The sequence below is a fragment of the Struthio camelus genome, chromosome 6 (genome assembly GCF_040807025.1).
Source record: "Struthio camelus isolate bStrCam1 chromosome 6, bStrCam1.hap1, whole genome shotgun sequence".
NCBI classification, from domain to species: Eukaryota; Metazoa; Chordata; class Aves; order Struthioniformes; family Struthionidae; genus Struthio; species Struthio camelus.
Genome location: NC_090947.1, coordinates 12,452,095 through 12,474,106, shown reverse-complemented (window position 1 = coordinate 12,474,106; position 22,012 = coordinate 12,452,095). Strand labels below are relative to the sequence as shown.

At 37.5% G+C, this 22,012-nt stretch overlaps 2 protein-coding genes across 3 annotated transcripts in view; one reads left to right on the top strand and one right to left on the bottom strand.

Moving 5' to 3' along the window:
* Nucleotides 1-22,012, bottom strand: part of DNAH7 (dynein axonemal heavy chain 7) — a 121,640-nt gene that overhangs the window by 6,449 nt on the left and 93,179 nt on the right. For both annotated transcript variants that reach the window (XM_068948272.1, XM_068948273.1), the window contains 11 exons: nt 21,609-21,742; nt 20,537-20,872; nt 16,465-16,591; nt 15,282-15,476; nt 12,643-12,732; nt 7,143-7,319; nt 5,960-6,121; nt 4,980-5,180; nt 3,804-3,965; nt 1,591-1,776; nt 736-873 (listed from right to left, as the gene is read on the bottom strand). In XM_068948272.1, the coding sequence (XP_068804373.1) occupies nt 736-873; nt 1,591-1,776; nt 3,804-3,965; nt 4,980-5,180; nt 5,960-6,121; nt 7,143-7,319; nt 12,643-12,732; nt 15,282-15,476; nt 16,465-16,591; nt 20,537-20,872; nt 21,609-21,742 (1,908 nt within the window). The remainder of the gene's footprint in view (nt 1-735; nt 874-1,590; nt 1,777-3,803; nt 3,966-4,979; nt 5,181-5,959; nt 6,122-7,142; nt 7,320-12,642; nt 12,733-15,281; nt 15,477-16,464; nt 16,592-20,536; nt 20,873-21,608; nt 21,743-22,012) is intronic.
* On the top strand, nt 8,122-11,736 carry LOC138067689 (baculoviral IAP repeat-containing protein 5.1-like). The gene is made up of 4 exons (XM_068949548.1): nt 8,122-8,259; nt 9,372-9,481; nt 9,953-10,067; nt 11,539-11,736. The coding sequence occupies exons 1-4, from the start codon at nt 8,122-8,124 to the stop codon at nt 11,734-11,736; spliced, it is 561 nt and encodes a 186-aa protein (XP_068805649.1).

The following is a 22,012-nucleotide window of genomic DNA, read 5'->3' as shown; positions in this document are numbered from 1 at the left end:
TCATTCATTGATGGCTGTGTTATCAGTTTTTCACCATGTCTGGAAGATTCCACAGTTCTGTTAGCTAACCTGACAATGTAATTCCTGGTTAGCAACCGGTAGCCTCACATAAGCAGCGTCACTCCAGACCGCAGGCTAGTCCAACCGCCTGCTGAAAGTAGGGTCAAATTACCCTAGCAGCCCCATGGAGGTTGGCTGACTTGTCTTCCTCCAGCCGTGCTCTAATGATGAAGTCTGTTTGGCTGTAGTCCCAACCCCGACAACTTCCATGTGCTGCTGCTCCTTCAGGAAGAAGTTTGGTTGCCTGCCCCTGCAGCCAGAGACCACCAGGCCTTTCACAACCACAGAGCGCTCCAAAACACCTCAGCCATTGGCTGGCCAGCTGCTGTCAAATGACACAAAGTGGTGCCAAGTGCTGTCTCCCTTTATCTCAGTCTGTTCTCTTGCTCCCTGTACCCAGCTGTTCGTTTTTCTCACGAAACTTACAGGAACGATATTATCTAGACTGTTGCATGGCTTTCAAACTGGAAGCTGTGTTTGTTCAGGAAGAAGGGCAGGAAAAATACAACAACAGCTAAGCCTTAAACATTTCTTAGGTGGAATAGTAATTTCACCAGAATGGAGATGCAAAACAAGTTAAGGTACAGCAAAACTGGAAAAAAAATATGAACTTAGTAGCGTGTAGCGTATAGACTGAGTAGAAGGTTATGGCAAGATCTTTAGTCTTTAACATACCTGCGTAAGAAGAATGTTATCAAATAACAGTTGTGTTTCTGACTGATCCTTTGTAATTTCAGCATTTGCATTCATTCCAAATATCTCTGGGGAGGGATTCAGTGGAAGCGTCTTTGTATATTCAATATAGCTTTGGTACTGAAAAAGTAGCAAAAGGGGAAGAAAGGCTCTAGAGTTGCGATGAGATGCAGAAATGGACAAACAGCACAAGGCAGGCCTCAAGCTGTATCTCAAAGAAAACACTACGAATGTTCCTACTATAGTCAATACAAACTATAAAGCAAACTATATAAGGAAATACAGGGACTGCATGCACCCTGTGAATTCCTCCAGTCCATCGTCTTACCTTAACGACAGGATTAGCTTTCCTTAAATAGCTGTTGGAAATTCTCTTACAAAATAAGATACCTAGTGCCTTTCTGGGCACGCTGCTTGCTGAGCTGTCAGGGAAGACGTTTTCCTGATGTTTAACATAACTCTGCTGAGTGATAATTTAAATTCCCAATCATGTCCTTTCTGTCTCCAGCAGATATAAACAGATTATTGTCTCTTATGTCTGTTTTATAACGTTTGTAACTTTAGCAGGCTGGGTTTCTCTCTTATTGCCCTCTCATGGTGCTGACTCACACAGAGCAAAGTCAGTTTAGTTAGCAGTAGGCATTTGGTTTTGGTTTTGTTTTTTTTAAACGTCATTTCCATTTATCACCGAAACAAGTACTAATAGACTGTGGGATTAAGCCACAAAAGTGAGCAGTGACAGCAGTAAGCACCAAAGCACATATCAATGTGGAGCAAAGTATGATCGATTTGTTTTTAAATAAGCCATTTAGGTTTCTGTGATTCTCAGATACTTACGTCTCCTTCAGGAGGAACAAAATAAAGGCCACTTTGGTCAAATTTATAATCTACATTTGTAATGATTTCTGAGGAGTAGAACTTGTTTAGAATACTTCGGAGCGTACGCCGATCCCAGTCATCGGTAACTCTGCCGCCATAATTACATTCTCCAGTCATATAGCGAAGGGCATCGTATGGCAGTTCCTGAAAAAAAGCAAGGCAATGAGCTGAAGTGCTGCCTAGCACTTCTCAGCACAGCTATAGTAGCATCATTGTGATTTCTTTGAACTTCATCCAAAATTCTCACTGGAAACTTTAAAAACTATTATTTTACCTCTGACTGTTTATGTCTGTACCACCTATCTCCTGATCACCCAATACTATAAGACATTGTCAGCCAGCATTGTTTCTTTTGAATAATTAACACCACCAAAAATTTCCATAGTAATGCAGATGAACTCTCCCCACCCCGCCCCAGCCCTCGAGCATTAGTTTATGAAAAACTTTTCCAAAATTATCTGAACTTGTTTGGCTATACACACTTTTTAAATAACCGTGCTCTCAGAGGACCATATCTATGCTCATAGTCTTCACGTCTGCACTCAACAAACAACAATGGCATGTACTTTCCAGCAAGCCTCCTGGGCTAATGCCGAGTTACAGACACTTTTTTTTGGTGGAAAAATTAAAAAAAAAAAAAAACTTGATTGGAGTCTTGAGTTTGGGAGAAGCTAGACTCATCTTAGAAGCATGAACAGAACAAATTATGGATGTTAAGAGATAAATTCTCTACAGGAGGTCAGGGAAGAGTGGGTGATATGTTGAGGACTGGTTAATAAATGGTTCTGTACACTGGATAAAGCAAATAATTAGCCAAAAAAAAAGTACTGATAACTCCGTCCGCCATGTACAAAATCATTAATCTCTCAGGAAGAAAAATGCTTCCCTACCTATTAGGCAAATTTAAAGCCTTTACTCATAACCTTTGGTCATAGAGCAGGATGATTACTCCCCCCCAACCCCCGCCCCCCCCCAAGAGAAATACCTAACCATGAATTTGCTTTTTCATGGTGTATCACAGTTTGCCAATTACCACAGCTAACCAAAAATACTTTAGGCTGACAGTGGTTTGAAGATAACACCTGTATTTTAGACAGCTGGCAGGTGCAAAGCAAAGGCACCAGTGCTTGAAAACGTTAGTTTCCTCTCCCTGTCACAAGCCTCTTCTGTGTTTTGCCCTTCCTATTGATTCCCTAGCACTTGTCAACGCCATCAGCTAATTAAGAAAATATCCCTTGTAACATCATGTTTTGTGACTTTCCAAGATAATCATGTGCTACTCACAACTGTACCTCAGAGCAGCCTGTACAGCATACAGAAGAACTGGGCAGGCAAAGCAATTTGGCTCTGGAACGTTTTTTTTTTGTTTGTTTGTTTGTTTGTTTTCCAGAGATTAATTCAGAGCCCTGAGCCCTTCCACGCAGTTATCATACAGAAGGAAATGAAAATATTTAAATAAATAAATAAATAAAAGCTGGACTGTGTACAAAGCTAGTTTGTAAATGCACCATGTACCCGTAAAGTGCAATGTAAACAAATTTCACAGCAATACCAGCAGTAATTCCTTTTTTTCAGAATTTTTGACGAGGGTATCATTATTTCTATTTCGCAGTTTAAGAAGCTGAAACTTATATAGTTCCAGAGATTCTGCTATGAAACACTGCATTGCTCTGCAAACAAACAAGGAAGGAAAGTCATCTGCTAAATTTACACAACTAAATCAAGCTCATTATTGATCTGCAAGAGCCCAGGGTGTAGCATTATCCCTATCACTGAGTAAATCACAGTTAGTTATGCAAATATATTAAGAGTTTAGTATATTTTACAGCTTAACAATAGCATCTCCAAGCGCTGTAATCGGCACTCTAGAGACAGGATACAATTCCAGGGAATAAGGCAATTGCACGGAGCAAATTTGTGCTCTATTTTGCAGGGCAGAATTTTTAAATTGTGGTTTGAAAGTTTCCCAAATTAATTATATACTGATCATGGCACACTAACCAATCGAAATGAACTACAGGAGCACTATTACAAGCAGACCTTTGTTTCTAATTCGCTACCCCCTTATGAAACTCTTCGCTGAAGTGGCAACACTCAGCCTGCACTGGTATGTCCCGAGCAGCCCAGGCCGGCAGAGGCGAGGCCGGCCGGGGCTGCGGACGGCACAGTACCTCGTACTGGTTGAGGAACAGCTGCAGCTGCTGCACGCTGATGCGCAGATCGGTCTCGTTGAATTCGTACGCAATGTTCCACCCGAGGGGCCCGAATTTCCGCCTTTCTTGCACCAGTGCATGGAAGAAGCAGAGACCGTAGAGCAATGTCTTGAACTCAGCCTTAAAACCAAATACAACAATATTAATAATGCATTTATGTTTTAAACAGTTTTGTTTTGTCATGTCACGTCCTGCATAGCAGTCCTGTGTCAAAGTCTCTCAAAACTCAGTATCTCTTGCCACTGATAACATACTGTTTATGATCCCTGTGTAGCTTTTCCTGACATACAAAAGCCTCCAGCAGGAAGCCAATTTTCACCAACATTAATTTTGAATTCTCTTAAACCAGTGTGAACCCTCAAAATAATTTTTTTAAGCTATATATCCGTGTGTATGTGATACACGTGACAGTCACATGCAACCACGTGTATAAGAGACCATATCTCCACGAATTTTTTTACACCGTTCTATTACAAAACATTGTTCACACCATAAGTCCGCTTTGTTTTTAACTGAGAAAATTTAGCAAAGTATATGACCTCAGTTAAAAGCAATTATACTATTTAATTACAGAAAAATAATGTAAAATCATTTTTTCAATCAAATATGACTGCACACAGAAATCTAATTATGAAAACAGCTGGTGCTTTCCGAGTGTTATTGCAAAGTGTGGGGGGAGGGGGAGGGAAACGGCATTGACTTTAAGGCCTGTAAATCACATTGCGCAATCACTTGCCCTTCTCAATTCTACGATGGAAATACTTTTGTGTTACAGATTAAAGGCATGCCAGAACAGCATTCAGCTCCGTGAATATTCCACAAGAGTCTCCAGCCTTGCAGGTTTGTCGTGGGAAATGACTTGCTTTTTACTTTTTTATTCTCATTAGAAAGCACTGTCATTAATGTCATACCACAAAATCTCAGTTGAAGAAGTATGAGACAAGTAGGAAAATAAAGCTAAAATATTAATAAAATTTGCTTTGCTGCTGTCAGTAACAAAGAGCAGTCTCATTGCAGTGGAAGACAACTATGTAATTTGGTAGTTTTTGCCCAGAGCATGCATACACCACCACCAGAGTCTACTCCAGCTGTTTTACAAGACTAAAGTAACAATGCCAAAACAACATTACTAACAGGCTTTTTGCAGCTGTTGAAAAAGTCAGGATCAGAGATTGGATCCATCAGGTATGAACGAATTATATTAGCCCGTAAACCTTTTGGTGCTTCATTAGTCATTTTCACTCCATTCTGAAGTACAGACACTGGAAAATTTGGAGATGGGTAACTGGTGAGCCAAATTCGGAAATCTGGATGTGTTGTATCAGGGTTTAGCTCCTAAAATTAAAAAAAAAAGAAAAAGAAAAAAAAAGGCAATTGGAAGACATGATAAATGAATCTACACGTCAACTTTTCATCTTAAAGCAGACCTTTTTAAAGTGGGAAAATATACCAGTTCAAAGTTTAAGTAGACTTAAGTGGACTTTTAAGCTTGTATGTGACCATAGTGAGAGTCCCAGGTAGGTATGACAACTTCCACTCTACAGTTCGTGCATTTTTATTCCAAACTTCAGTATTTTGAGATAAAATTTGGCATCTCTCTGCATGCTTATGGAATATATGAACAAAAACCAGGGCAGGCTTTGTACCACAAGAACAATGGGATGTAGACTTCTCCCTTTTACAGTCATGCAGCTGTTCTGGAAAGGACTGAAGTAACAACGTGCATACCCTACTAAGTTTTTTTTTTTTTTTGGGGGGGGGGGGGGAGGGGGAAGACGTACCCTCGTACCCCTTTGGAAACTAGTTGTACAAGTGTAAAATTCCTTAGAGTACCAGTTTCTGCAACAGTAGACACATGAGGAAAGCTCTTGGCCTGTTGTAGGGACTGTTGTAGTAGCAGCTGGGAATTACCATTCAAGGACTGGGCAAGACCCACATTGTTCATGAGCACTTTTCACTCCAGGAGACAGAAGGAATAAGACAGAAGCAGTATATGATGATTCCCCTTTTATAATGGGAATCATCATGAAGTATGTTAAGCTGGTTTTTCAGCTGCCTTAATGGCTCAGACACGCCTTCAGAAGGGTTTATAAGAAGATAATACTTATTTTTACCTCACAGACTCTTTCCAGTATTGGCATCCATGATGTTGCCAGATGGCAATTTTGCAGAACTATCCATGTTCCTTCCTTTACTGCCTTCTCTATCATTTTCAGGGCTATTGGGCCTTGGCCTTGACCAAGTGACAGAGAGTTAAGCTTCGAACCACCATATCCCTGCATATATAAAGCATATTATAAGCAAGACCGATATTGCATAAATAGATCAAACTTTCTGGTATGAGAGTTCACCTCAGTGTGTATGGTTCAAATATTTAATGTACAGCATACTTTAAAATACAGATCAAATCTCTCTTTCATGTCATTCCAGTTGAGTAAAACCTCTTCTCTGCCAGGGAAAAATTCCAATTCCATATCCATTTAATTCTGAACTGTAGAATTCTGACTATTTCAAAAGACTCCTCAAAATACTATGCTCTTTAAGGATGTAGACTTCTTACTATAAAATGCAGACTACATTTACAACACGGTGACTGGAGACTTCAAGTATGTCTGTCATTCTCAACTGCACAGAACTCCGACAGAAGAGGCGACGAATGCAAGAAACGTATCTTACCAGAAAAAAGTAACTTTCTATTACTGACACAATACTCTTTTTACACAAGAACTGATTAAGGTTGCTGGGATATTTTTTTGTTTTAAATGCCTTAATAATGACAGTCAAAGCCAACAAAAGAGCCACAGCTGAATTCTGAGGTGTAAATGCCATCCAAGATCCTAAGTTCTATGTATTACTACATTGTTTTGTAATTAAGTCATGTATTACATATAATGCTCATAGAAAAAAAAAACTTTTCATATACGATTTCTTGCCGTGAAAGTCTAAACCGCCATGTTTTTGTTCCATTTTTCCATTTGAGAACACACAAACTAATTAGTTAAACAGATTGTGACATCCTAACATTATAAAATATGCCAAATATATTTAACGTAACATGTCTTACAAACGATGACAAACTATTCATTCCTACGAACAATCCACTGGCATTAATTAGTGCTTTGTGTTAGAGAGCCATGAGATCAGTTTTAACATATTTTTAGACATGTAAAAATGGGGTTTTGAGCTTACTTTGGCATTTCAGCTTTCAGTTAAAAGACAGTTCCTTGCTTCACACAGATGCACGCACACACACACAAACATTATCCATCTTAAAAAGCCTTGAAGATGTTAAAATACCTGATCATCAGCGAACTTAAGAAGGGCAGCCATGGGGTCTGCACCAGGAGAAAGTACAAAAATCAGGGGTGCACAAGAGTGGCTATCAGCAAATGCTTTTGACAAGTCAAATGGAGGTGGCTCAATAAATGGACGACCCAGGTTGTGAATGATAAATTCCTGCACCGTTGGTATTATCTAAAAAAGGAAAAATAGAATTAAAACGTCCCATTTATACAATAGCAATAGCACATATTACTCTGAACATGCATATGTAAATGCCAATAATACTACTCCTGCATATAAAATTAGGAACAAGCACAGTCCCAGAGTAGTCAACGATTTAGCATGTGTAAGTCTAGGCAACAATAGGCTCTAAGGTGGAAACGCTATAAAAAGGTTGAAATAAGACGTTCTAGTCAAGTGACCCTTAATGTCATTTCTGTCAACACATCTGGACAGACTGATGGGTTGGTTTAAGCAGCTGGAATTTTTCCTGCACATGATCCATCTGTGTTATTAAGATCTCATGCCCAAAAATAAAGCTCAAGAAATTTTTCCAAGAAATAATGAGGCATTCAAACAACAATGTTAATTCAGTCACTTTGATCACAATCAGTGTAATATTTTTATAATATTTTGAAGTGTACAATGTACAGAAAATTGCTAGATTCATACTAGATGCTTAGCTTGAATTTTTAATATTGGAATTATAAAATCTGTACTTTTCATTCTGCATTAACATAGGTTCTTTCAGTTAATAAGCATATACTGTGTCTGAGTACACCAAATCTCTCTCTCCCACATACACTCACGCAAACCCCCAAAAAACCAAGTACTTTCCTTTCTCTTGATTTTCCTGCTCATAGGCTCACCTGGGTCTTTTATCCATTTAAAGCGGGCTCAGCTTTACAGGTGGAATGTGTCACTAATTAGTACGGTCCTTTAAATCTGAAAGCCTGAGGCAAGGGCTAGGCTATAGTGATTGCAGACTTTATAGATGGAGCTGCTCTTGGAAGAACTTGTTTTGGCTTCTAAGCTTTTGACTGAATTTAAAGACATGTATGAATATGAGAACCGCATAAAAACCTTCACAAACTGGCCTTTTATGGAGAACTGCAAATGCACTCCAGCAAATGTAAGTCTGAACATAGATAATTTTGACTACACCTAGTTTTTTCATCTACTGTGTTTGTATGCTGTTAAAGCATGTTCATGTTCAAGAACAGCTGTGAGCTTCAGCAAAGCCTGAAGAAGATAAAAAGTTGAATGTTCCAACTCTCCTTTACTCTCTGCTTTGAGATACTGCAATAGAATGAGTGATTTCTGTATGTTCAGTTCACTAGTCTAGCTACAGCACTGAATATAGTTACTTTTCCTGTTTTTCTTTTCTTGTCACTTAAAAGTTAATTTCCTACATTATGCAGTCTTCCTGCTTGCAACTTCTGGTTCAGAAATCAGTCTACAATAGAGGAAATGAGTACTAATCAAACAGAAAGGTTAAAGTGCCAGAATGATCGTTACTTAAAATTGAGAAGTAAACATTACTTAAATTTTAGAGAAGTGAATGTTTATGTCCCTGTAGGCTTTGACTCAGCACACTATAATTAACACTTGCGTCTCATTTTAGCACATACATCAAACTTTCAGGCTAGATCTCAGATAAACTGTGCTGCAAGAGGTATCTGAGAAGGTGTGAGTTTAGATAACTGAAACATATTTTTTATTTTGTAGGGTTCTAACCACATGTGATTCTCTCAGGCCATTTTTAGAAATTAATAAAAGTGACAGGAAAATGTAGTTAGTATTCTACTTGCATATTTTATATTGAAAGGTTCTCTAGGACCACGGTTTTCTGTTTTTTTTTTTTTTTTTTCCCCCCCCTGGAAACAATCCTCAAAGCCCTGGCTATTGCAGATCTAGTATACTAATGAGGAAGGCTTGTGTAACTGCCATTTGGTGAACAATTGAAAGATTTTTTTACCTGCTAGAACAAAGCAACTCTGGCAGCCTGCAGACAGAGCAACTATGCAAAAGTCTGCTCACTACTTAGAGCCCCTTTCTTGTTCCTTTACTAGCTGCTTAGGTACTGCAGTCCTCACACTTAAAATCCATTTGTAAGCCTGACCTGTGCTGATAGACACTGTGGGGAAAGGCATTATTGCAAGCTCTCTGAAAGAAACAGTTTGCTTATGCAGACATGAGCAGTGTGTTACATGAGGCCCTAAACTTCTGAATTGTCACCTGCAGATGGCAAAGGCGGGCTTTGTCCACTGTCCAAATGCAAATGAACCTGATGTGGTGAAGTGTTTCTTTTGCTTGATAGAACTGGAGGGCTGGGAACCAAATGATGACCCATGGTAAGCACAGATATAACAACACTGAAGTATTCCTCCAAATTTATCTGACTACATCCCTTACTGATTATAAAATAACCAATTTCTCCACAACAGTTTACAAAACATGTCTACAGAAAGTTTATCTTACCCAGTAACCTTGAAATACATCATACTTTGTTAATTATAACTCATACAGTTCTTCTTGGTTCTTTGACTTTGCCTCTACAGAGGCTTCAACAGATCAGAAAATAGTTTCTCTCAACATTATAAATTCAGTCTACATCTTCCCTTGTACTCTTCCTAGATCACAACTAATACAACTAGTTCCTATCTGAAATATCCATTAGAATCTATTTCATGTGTTTTCTGCATAATAACTTATCTAATGATAGATAGTAGGAGTACTGACCAGTCCTGTCCAGTTTTCTTCATCTCTTGACACATGCATGTCATGGTTTTAATATCTGGTCTTAATCTGGGTTAATGCTGCAGGGTGGAACACTCCAAACGTCACAGCTGTGGGTTTTTATCCCTGTCTAAGCACTTTGATGACTTGACAATGGAGGAGTTCTACATGCTGGAGATGACACGGCTAAGAACCTTCCTTGTAAGTGTTGATCAAATACAATTAATATACGATGCAAGGCTAGAATATAAGCAAGAACTTCCTCCTTTGATTACCATGCAAGGAGTGATGGTGAAGACTAGAACAAGACTTTATTCTGAATTCATGACTCACGTGCATTACTGGCTAAGAAATCTGCACCTAAACACTTATGAAAATCTAGTCTATTGTCTAGCTTCTGAAAGAAAACCTAATTCCTTTAGAAATGTTTGTTCACTGACTCATTACAGCAGAAAAATTATCTTGGGTGTGGTGATCAATTCTGGAAGCTCTGCAATTAACAGCCCCTAACTTTCTCTGAAGGGGCCAACAACACGTGAAAAGACAAAATTAGACCAGACTAAATTTAGTCCATCTTTTGTTGCTTCATGTGTCCGCAGCCTTATATGTAAATCACTGTCTAATTAAGCAGTCAAACTCGTAAGCCCATTTCAAACGTTTAACACTTCTCCAGTTGTACTCCTCTCTACTTCTGGGATTTCATGCATGATGTATCCTGCTGAGATATGCAAAAGCCCACATTTGAGCTGCTTCAATTAATGATCTGTGATATCTGACTTCTAGTAATAGTAGTAGTGAGAATCGGGTGAACCGAGTTCCCCAATGGGGCTTGGACCAATAAAGGTTCTGCATCTTACCTCCTGGGTGGCTTTGCACAAATCAGGTCTTTACTTTGTTGATAACATTCAGGTAGAAATTCTCCTCCTGGGTGGAGGTCAAGGTTAACTATCTAAGTTCCCTCTACAACAGACTCCTGTTAAGCATCTAAAAATGGAACCACATACCATAGGGGGAGCAGTATAATATCTCAAAAAGTGACCCGAAGAGTGAAAAGTGATGATGTCTAGTCACGATATCTGATCAGTGAGTGATTTAGAGCAATATATAAAAGGGATTTGTTCCAATATATAAAAGGGATTTGGGCTAAAAATATTCCTTTACTTTTAAGTACAGAATTAAGAGAACTTGAAATGGCAGCTTCCCCTTTTCTGAGCCAAGAATAGCTTAGAGGGCTAGGACCAGGACTGATCCAGAACATGCTGCTATCTTGGAGTACTCATATCCTAATGCATTTTCATGAGAAGTGAGATCAAGTATCTTCACAGAGAAAGAAATCAAACCAAAGGCTCCTTCCTTGATTGGATTTAAAATACAGATACAGAATGGTTTCACAATTTATTTTAAAAGAAAAAGTATATTAGGCATCCCCCAAAACGGTCATTGAACAGAACCCTACAGGCAAGGTAGGTAGAAGACTTTCTGAATTTGCATATGATAGCCAAACTGCTCTGCATCACTCAGACTGCGGTATTGCTGGCCATAGCCAGAAGCAGACCTCTTAAACCAGGATTAAAGGCAGATCAAAGGGTTTTTGAGGATCTAAGTTTTGCACGTATTAAAACTACAGTTAAATTGCTCAACTGACAGTCTCAATCTTTTGCTTTGCTTTAAGTGCAAAACTGGCAGAAGCATAATCAACTCTTTTGAAGAAGAAGTTGCCGCAACTAGGAAGCGTCTTGTGGATAACTTTGTCTCCAAACATCAGTATACATCACAGATGCCAATAGCTCTCCATGTTGATCCACCTGCCCAATCTTCTGAAAGTTCTAACTACCAGTCCAAAAAAATCCAGGAGAAGTGTGAAGTCTGACTCTAAAAGCTTATCTTTTCTTTGTATGGTACAAGTGTTCATATTTTTATCTGAGTACTAATATGAAGCTAAAAAGTTGTCTGAGGAGTTCCTCAGTAAATAATTTTATAGACCCTCTGCAATAGAGGGCATAACTGTATATACTGACTCCTACCTTTGTGCTTTGTCATTATGCCTAGTGTGGACTAATAGTAGTCCCACTAAACTATGAATATATGAAACTGTCTACACAAAATATTTCTAGTTTTTAGTATGGTGATTTTTTTCTGAATAAAGTGTCATAACTGTAAGCACCTATTGTGATCTTGGCTGTGTTAAGCCTCAGAGCTAGATAGGCTCAAATCGGGACAGGTCTGCTTAAAAATACTTTCAATAGAAGAGTTTGGTTGTTACTGGAGCTACCTATATTATCTACACTCTTGTTTATGATGAAATTATCTTCCTGGATCAGTCACAATTTACCATCGATAGTAACATCCATGAAAAATTAAACAAATAGCAGCTGTACTGAAAAAGGAAAGTTGCAAGGATTGTAAAACAGTCTTGAAGAGGAAGTGCTCTGGGGATTTTTGTGTGTACACTGAAACCTGATAAAAGCTAAAGGCCTATCCTTCCCTTTTAAAAAATAAAAATTCCAAAGTAATCATAGTAAAAAAGTCCTTTAAAATCTTCTTTAAAATGTGCAATATTCTTTTCTGGTTGTGTTTGTAAGTGTGTTCATAACACTTTCAAACTTAACGTTTTTTAATAAATTCCTTTTTTCAGTAACATACAGACTATCGTAAAATGGCTATAGAAAACACAGGTGAAATGCAGGCACATTTCAGACATGCATGGACAAATGCATGCAACACAGGCTTAAGACAGGCAAAGACATTTGGGGCAATATGAAAGATTTGTACGTACTTTGTCAGGTCTCAGGCAGCGAATGATAAGCATCCTTTGGAATTCCCCCAGCTTTTGCCACTCTGCGGGAAAATCCTCATGCTGGGGATCCTGAAAGCATATATGTATTTTAGCTTGCTTTAAAGCATTTGTAAATTTCTGAGGGTAAAATATCGTTTAACTGGACACATCAGTCCATATGTATTATTTTCCCTCAGTCTGCAGGAAATGGGTTTACATGCTCAGCCTCTTCCCTTCCCCTCCCCCCCCCCCAACCCCTAACTTTAAATGCATCTTTAACTAGGAAGCAAAGGAGAAGCTGAAGTCATTTTTAGGTGTGTTTAAAAACAAAACCCACAAAGCCAAACTTTTTTCTTTAGGAAGAAAGTGGAAGAAGGATGGGATGCAGGAAACCTGAAAACGTACTTTACCTCCCTCTTTGTATTAGAGTTGAATTATGATGGCAGTCTTTCTTTAATATTACAAGACATGATAATGAGTTAGGATGCATCTGAAATGGTATGATCACATAAGACTCTTAGAGACAAACGAGTGCAGGAAAACAAGAATTGGAAAGTTAAGTCAAAAAACGCACCAGGAAACTTAGCTTGTAAAGAAGAGAGATCAGTAGCTTTGAGATTAAGTCAGCTAGCTGGGGGAGAACTGAGTTGGATTTCCTTCTGCAAGTCACGTGATGCAACTTTAGATAAAATGCAGGGGATCTTTGAATTAGGAAGCTGAACTGAGGTCTCCCCTTCTTTTGGGTGCAACCTGAGCTACTACAGTGCGAGGAGAAAAATGCATCTCAAACTCTCATATGAGAAACATTCAGAAACCTATCTTCAGTTTATGGTTTCTCATGACAAAGTGACTCGAGCAACAGGGAATATTTTGTGCCCTCTCTTTCTCACACACCCACCCTCACCCCTACCTACCAAATTGCCCTTTAGTTAGATTTGTGTATCACTAGCAGAACAAGAAAAACTTCAGGTTATGTATTCATGGGGGATATACTATACAGGTGAAAAAACAGCACCTGTGAAAGGAATCCTCCCCAAGACCCATTAATAGCATTTTGGAACATTCCACTGCATTCACATAGACGTACTAAAAGTACTAGTATTAAAGCTAAGTATGTAATGAAAATGTTTTCACATACCATGAATAAAAAGCATAGCAAGTCTCCCATATCAGGACAGTGACAATGTTATTCGTTGATCTAGCACTCAAAGTTCAGTAACTGAATACTACTCTCTCCAGCATTATTGGTTATTAGATTCTGTATTTTTTAACTGATGACCTGATTTTATAGGCCTTAAATTAAGGAACTTCTATTTCTTTCAGTTTGGCTGTTTGCACACATAACTAACGCACAGATCTAGAGCCTTTACTTCTGAAAGTCAGCACCTTTTATTATATTAGGCATTGCTTTAAAAAGCTATAATCTGAGAGCGCTTAATGAAGTAGCTTCTTCAATCTCTAAGTAGAGATTGAAGGCCATCATTTTTCTGTTCTTTTTCCAAGTGACTACTTCCCAAAGAGGAACGAGAGCCCCGTGACTTGCTATTGTGTAACACCTTTTTAGCAAATGCCTAAGGAAAGCTTTCTCTCTGCTCTTTGCCTGTTACTTGCAATCTGGGCAACTGAAGGAGCTGCAGGACTGATTCATCGTTTCTTCAGTTTTTCTCATTGTACATTTAGGAGCATCATCAACCAAAAATCCACTTCTTTCCTCTCTAGATCATTTAAGTTCATCTGTTAAAGTAGAAGCTAATGTCTAAATCCTTGATATGTCTAATGAATAAAACACATAATGAAACCTTTTGAAATGTGTGTAAGAGGTCCTGGGTTCTTTGAATATTGGTGATAATTTTTCATCATTAAAGTAGCAGTGAGAGAAATAATCCAGCTGACTGGCATAAATGGACCACAGTATTATCAGAATGCTGGAAGTAATTATGGTCAGATATGGTACAGGCGGCAAAGCAGGATAACATTTTTTAAGCATTTGTTGTTCAGGAAGCAAGTGCACGATAAACATACGTAACTTTACATATCAGGAAGCAGAAGGGGAGAGCGTGATTTAAACAAATCAGTTAATAGTAAGATTAGACAACTGCACAAATGCAAAGTAAAACTCATCTAAGGAGCTTAGATTTTAAACAAACAGTGATAAAGTTAGATAGAGAAAGTCATTTATGCAATAGCAAGCCTGCATCAGGTCACTGTCAGAGTCACAAATAGAACACAGATCTCCCGAATCCCATTCTGGTTCTTCTACAAGACTTGTTCTTAAAAACACAAACTTATCCAGGACAGCAGCAGGCTACGTAATAGCGTGAAAATGCATTCTCAAAGTATGGTGAACAAATGTATAGACTGACAAGGCACAGAGGTTGCCGTAAGTTTAGCAAATTTCCACTATCACCTTGTGTTTTTTTTTTCCTCCATGAGAATTCAATTCAAGTCGTGACTTGCTATTCAGAAGCCACCTGACAAATAGGCAATAAAGTACCCCTACACACCACTTGCTTAAATACGTACCTTCAAATTTGCAGGAACATATCATGGGAAATGACAGCACCTTCTCTTTCTCTGAATAAAGATTTGGAATGCATTAATTAACTTATGAATGCAAGCAATCAGGAACGTTAACATACCAAGCTGTCATATACCACTTTCCATCCATCCTTCAGTTGCATAAAATCTTTACGAACGTTTTTGAAGCATGGCAAATCCTCTAGTCGGCAAATTTCATCCCATGATTTTGGAGGAAGCCAGGTGCATGGATTGGGGAAGGGATTGTCCAAACCAATCCCACCAGTCAATAGAAATTTCCACTCACTCTCATCAATCTACAATTAAAGACACCACTCTCAGGATTAAATAAACAAAATCTAATGGTTTTAGTACATTTTGTAGGAAATCAATACATTCATCTAAAGTCTTACACTTGTTGAAAAACCTTCTATACAAATACTAAATTCCAAAATATTTAGCATCTGGTTTTCAGTTAAGCCTGAATTTATGGAACTTTTCCCATAATTCAGGTCTAGATATGAAAAACAAATATCTGCCTATTACATGCTTCTCAGTGCTCCTTTATCTCAAAATTTCTTCGATGGCTTGAATTTGTAAATCCAAGTCCCTGGAAATGGGGGATTAAAGTGTCCAATGACTATTACTGGCAGCTCTTGAAAGTATTCATTTCTATCTACTCCTCAATACAAAAATTTCAAGTGTGCTAATATATGTTAAAGCCGAGAGAAGCAATCCTACTACAACTAGAAATACTGTTCTGCAGACAACAGATATGGTTAAAATGGGTATATTTCATTATCAGTTAAAACAAATCCTAGTAAGGAATTACTAGAAGTCAGTTGGTACTGAAGTGTTTGATTTTGAGAAATTCTATGCAAAAATAAATGTTTAACCACTGTAAGTGAAAAAGATGAGTAGTTTCTTCTTAAATCAATAGTTATATTTCACTTTGACATGCTCTTAGATCTTGGAATATATTACAGTAAAATTTGCCAAATGCTAAGTGTAAGAATAACATAGGCTGAGTTTTGGTTTAAGCAATGTTTAGAAAAACTATCATCATCACCTAGTTCAGTTTTGCCAGTCCTGTTTGTTTATTCTATATTTATATTTATTTTATTCTAGAGAATCTTTCATTGCTTATAACTGCTTATTAAAATGAGCATTAAACACCACAGAATTATGGCTTAACGTATAATATAAATATAAGGGTTTTTCTTCTCCTATGCATTATTACTGATAGCTTGTATATGCCATCTAATGTATATCATACCAAACTGCAAATTATTTTTTATTACTGACCAATCTTTCATATTTCAGGAGATTCACAGTTAGACAAAAAGAGAAGAGCAGCTTGTCCTTTTCAAAGAGTGAGCGACAGACATTGACATAAAGTGAGTAAGTAAAATGATCCTTGAGAATCTTCAACCTACAAGTGTCAAAAAACAAACTTGTATTAATACCACTCTAAAGTTTGCACACTCAGGAAATCTAGTATAAATCATTTAGATCTCCCTTCTTCTAACAAATGTTCTGGTCAATTACCTCAACACAATCATTAAATGCATGTACCACTTTTACCACTTAAGTAAAATCACATTTTAGTAACACATGATTTTTAGAGGAAATGGGGAGGTCTACATTTCCACTTTGGGAAGGGACTGAAAAGATCAGTGATCCAATAATCTTAAAATTCATTAAGAATATAAATAATAAGACCAAAACAGCCCATCTTTAATGGTTACCTGAAATACATTTCCTGTTCTACAGAGTATTTTGCTTAATATAGTATAATACAAATATAATAAAAACATGATTTCCATTAAGAACAAACTAAGAAAGTTTTGTCTTATAGAGTAAGGTTTAAATCTAAATATTTCTCTCCAGACAAAATATTGAAAAATCCAGAGCGCTAGATATGCAGTGTCTGAATTGGCAGCATTACTTCAAATGCTTCTTTCAAGGTAATAACAAAGATGTGGAGGGGTCCAACAGCTTTTTTCCAACTACCTAGGTCACCTATCCCCTGGCAGGGAGCTTACTCTGAGGGCAGTCTTCCAGGTCAGACACAGTGATAATTCAGAAATCTAAATATGATCTACTTCAATTCAAATGAGAAAGGATTTTGACAGAAGATCGAGATTGAAAAAGAACTATGTGGAACTACCTCTGGTTCCTTTCCAATCTTCTGTTTCCATCTATTTTTGCTTTCTTCCATTCAGCTAACAAGAAACAGGCCATTTTCAATAGCATTAAGGCATTAAATAAATACTCTTGGGTTTTTTTTTAGTATTTTTAAGTCCTCTCAAAATTACTGATTCATCACCAGTTATACATACATACGTACATTTTATGCACAAAATAGGACACTAAGGTGGCCAATTGAAAAAATTAAAACTTTTTCAAATGTTAGAGAGGTAACATGGCTTGCACTAGAAAACAATGATTTAAAAAAGTAACATTTTCAGCACAGAACATTTAATAAAAAATTACTGATTAGTGGAAATAGCCCGGGACAATTCACAGTCTTAGGTGAATCATTAATTCATGGGGAATTTTCTGTGCTTTGGTGGGTTTGTGTTCCTCTGCTTTCAATGGACAAAATTATCAAAACAGGCTTATACCAATCATTCCCTGGCAATGCATATTTTCAGCTGGGATTAAGCTCCTGCATCTTTACATAGCTGCTGACAGAAAAGTTGTAATTTCAAAATGAGATAAAAATCAATTTTTTTATTTACAAGTTATTTTGATTTAGGCATACAGCTGTGCAGGGTTTTTTAGCAATATTAAATAAAAAGATTTAAAGTCAAAGAGCGAGGTTTATAGAATACATTATCTTATTGGTAAAAGATTGACTTGAATTTATAACCCTGTAGTAATACCAAAATATTAAACTCTCACATACATGCTTAGCAGTAATATCTTTGATAAAATAATTATGCTAGACTTAGATTGCAAAGACCTTGACTGAATTCTAATGAAAAAACAGCCTTCACAATCAGTTTGTCATGAAACATACACTAAGTGCAACCTTCCTATGTACTACGACTTACTTGTACTTAAATAAAACATGAATAGTAACAGATAATTCAACAGTCGCTGTTTGCAATAGTAACTGGATACATTTTCTATATAAAAATGAGGAAGGAAATTTCTCTCCCATCTTCTGTTCACTGAGTGAACATGCAAGTAGTTAAACATTTGCAGGTTCATATGTTTAACATTATTTGGATGAGTAACCTCAGCAAAATTAATTTTTACATAAGCAAATATTTAAGTACTTTGCTGAATCACACCATTCAGCAAAGTGGTGGCAAACTACCAGGTTTAACCACTGAGAGGAAAACGTGATCAAAAATACTTGATTTTTTGCTGCTAATTCAGCAATAACATCATTAGCTTGCAAGAGTGGAGAAAAATACCCAAACCAAACAGATTTTTGCAGTTCCTTGCAAAATAGATTGAGCCCCTTAAAACAAGGTAGTGAACCTAAAATCAATTAACACCATAAGATACTCTTACATTATGACTGCTTCTTGTTGGCTAGTAAAAAGCATAAAATAAATCCTTCTTCAGAGAGGAAGGGAACTTGACAATAAAGCCATTTCAGTATTCCCAGGGTGTAAGTGAATCTCACGTGAAAGTTGACACTGAACTCAACTTGGGCAACAAAGTATTTTAAAATGAGTTTCCAGTGAAGTAAAACTAAACACTGAACTCATTTAATTGAGGATACAGAAACTAGTCAAGCTGGCCTTTCCAATTCTAACAGTTTGTCTGTCTGTTGTTTAGTCTTCAACTAATTTCTGAATAATTGACACTTACATGAATCATGAAATCACAGAATAACTTAGGCTGGAAGGGATTTCTGGAGCTAATCTAGTCCAACTTCCTGCAGGTCAGATTAGATCAGGTTGCTCAGGGCCATGACAAGTTTTGAATATCACCAGGGATGGAGATCTACAACCCCTCTGGGTGACCTATTCTAGTATTTCATCACCTTTATGGTTAAAAAGCTTTCCTTATATCTAATCTCCTGTGTTTCAACTTGTATTTTTTGCTTCTTATCTTACAGCTATGCACCTTTGAAAGGAGTCTGTCTTCTCTATATACTTGCTACCACGAGGTAATTCTGGACAAGGAGTAAGAACTCTACTTACTTAGCCTTCACAGTAATTTTACAAATAACTGCACAAAACATAGCATTAAATGTCAGCTCTAGCACCGCAGGGTAGATTTGAACAGAGGCTGAGAATTTTTTGACTGTAGACAGACGAGTATCAAGGGAGTCCAACTCCCTCGTGAGTAACAAGTCCAGCAGAATGCCTCCCCTAGTCAACTCATTGATCACCTGTGTCAAGAAATTGTCAGTAACACACTCCAAAAATTTCCTCGGCTGTTTATGCCCAGCCCTACTGCAGAAAATTATGGCAGATACTCAATGGTTAAAATTCCCTCTGCGTACAAGGACCTGCAACCATTAGGCCCCCTTCAGCTGCCTAAAGGCGGTTTCATCTACGGTGTCTCCTTGAGCAGGCAGATTCTAGCAGTCACCTACCACGTCATCACCCAGGTTGGTCTGTTCTCCGATGCTTGCTTACCCATGAGCTCTCATTCTAAGGCAAAGCTCTGTTATTTGAGCCACAGATGCGAAGATCAAATAAGCCACTAAAGTAGAGTTTATTCGCTGATGTGATTGAACACTGAAACATTCTCTTTAAACAATCTTTTTGTAGGTAATTCACTTCCAGGGTATGTTTTGAATAATCCTAATATGATAACAACAGTGAGGTCTATCACATGTAAAACTAATTTGGGGCTTGCTTTTACTATTAATTGAGCAAACAAGACCATTAACGATTGCACAGTTCCCCCTGTTCTCATGAAGAAGCTGGAGGAGGGCGAGACACCCTAATTAGAAAACAGTAATCAAACCGAATCCAAAAAAATGTTTGGATAAAAATTACTGCCTTGCCATTTCTAAGTACAGTCAAGAGACCTTGTCACAAGACTTCCTACTGTCACACCTGAAATGGCATCAGCTGTGAGAGAAAGCATCTTGCCTGCTTCTTGAAGACATACAAAGTCACTAGATGAAATGCAATATAAAATCAAAGGGAATGGACCATTTTTATCCATGTGCTATTTTGTAATGTCACACAGGACTTGAGCTAGCAATAGCTAAATAGAAATAGTGGAATATATTGCACGTGTAATATATTGTATCATTTTGTTTCTATGAATAAATAACCTTCCTGTAAAATATCTGACAGATACACATACAGAAAGAATAGCCTGGGACAATACACTTTGGACGCATGTCAGTAACAATAAACATCATTAAATGCAAATGGAGAATTATCATTCTTACCTTGTTTGTAAAACTTCGGATTTCTCTGAATTATCTATAGACATTACAAAAAGGTTAATAAACCACATGAGTGAATACTGGTACATAGGCTCGATGTTGGCTAGATCAGCAATAGAAAAGAACAAGATTGATGAATGGACAGCAATAGGACGATAGCCCATACGAGTAGCATCAATCTTCTTTTCTGTCTCTTCAGCTACAGCTTGCTTTTCAGAAATCTCATTAGCCAGAGCTTTGGAGGAAGACAATATCTTAATAGCAGTTTCATCCTCCAAAATATTTCCTTCTGAAGCTGAAAGAACTTCTAAAATCTTGTCTTCTATTTCTTTTAGCTGCCTAAAGGAATATACAAGATTTTTCACATATGAAAATTACAGATGTTTTCTGTTAGGGTCTATAAATGAACACAATACAGAACATGTGTAAATTCTATTCATGGTAAGAAACCTCCGTAATAAGACATTTTTTTCTCCTTATTAGACATTCATTTAAAAATTTCTGAACAAGTCAGCGAATTTCAGGCATTATGCTGAAGATGGACAGTGTTTATCTAAATGCAAAGGGAGAAAGTGCCAAAACACTTCTAATACCACACATTTCATGCTTTGCTCTGAAGGGAAAGATGCCCTTTGCATATAGAATCAGTGCAAATCTGGCACGAAATGAAGACTTTTTAAAACACATCCATTAGTCTCTAATCAAAACTTGTGAAGACAGCAAGTCATATGACAACAATGTTACGAAAGGGATGCATAAGAGCAGAGGACAGGATCAAGAGTTACATTTTGCAATTACACAAGCCCAAAATTCAGCTCCTTAGCGCTTTCTAATAGTCCCAGAAATAAGAAACCAGGTCAGAGGGGAAAAAAGCTACAAACTGTAAGACTACGAGTAGGAGCATGCATCCAAAAAATCAGCCTTTATCAGCCTGAACAGATGCCTAAGCTTGGGCTCTCAAAAATAACAGTCTTGAACTTCCTTTTAAGTGCGATATATATTATATTTCCCACAAAAAATAGAAAAGGTCTCCGCATTCTACTTCTGTCCCTAGCAAGGGGAGTTATTTTGGTACCTTTTATTCTCAGCCCCTTGAAAAATGAGGGCTTGTTTTTCTTCTTCAAGATCTGGCCTTTCTCTTGCAACTACAATTCCAAGAAGCTGATCCTGCATTCCTTCTGAAGTTATCATGAAATTCAGTAATGTTACCTATCAGAAGAAATATATTTTGAAAGATAGCACAGTTATGACAAGATTAAATTAAAATGTTTCTTCATTTCCGAGATGGGGAAAAGGTTGACTATACAATGTTAAAAAAAAAAAACCCTTTGAAACACAGCTGTGACAGGAATGGACAGAATTTCACTCTGTTCCTCAAAATTACTTTAAAAGTCTAAATGTAGTATCAATGCTTTGAGTGATTAGTCCATAAAACGTGAAGGAATCATTTTAAATCTAAGATGGGCCTTCCCATTTGAT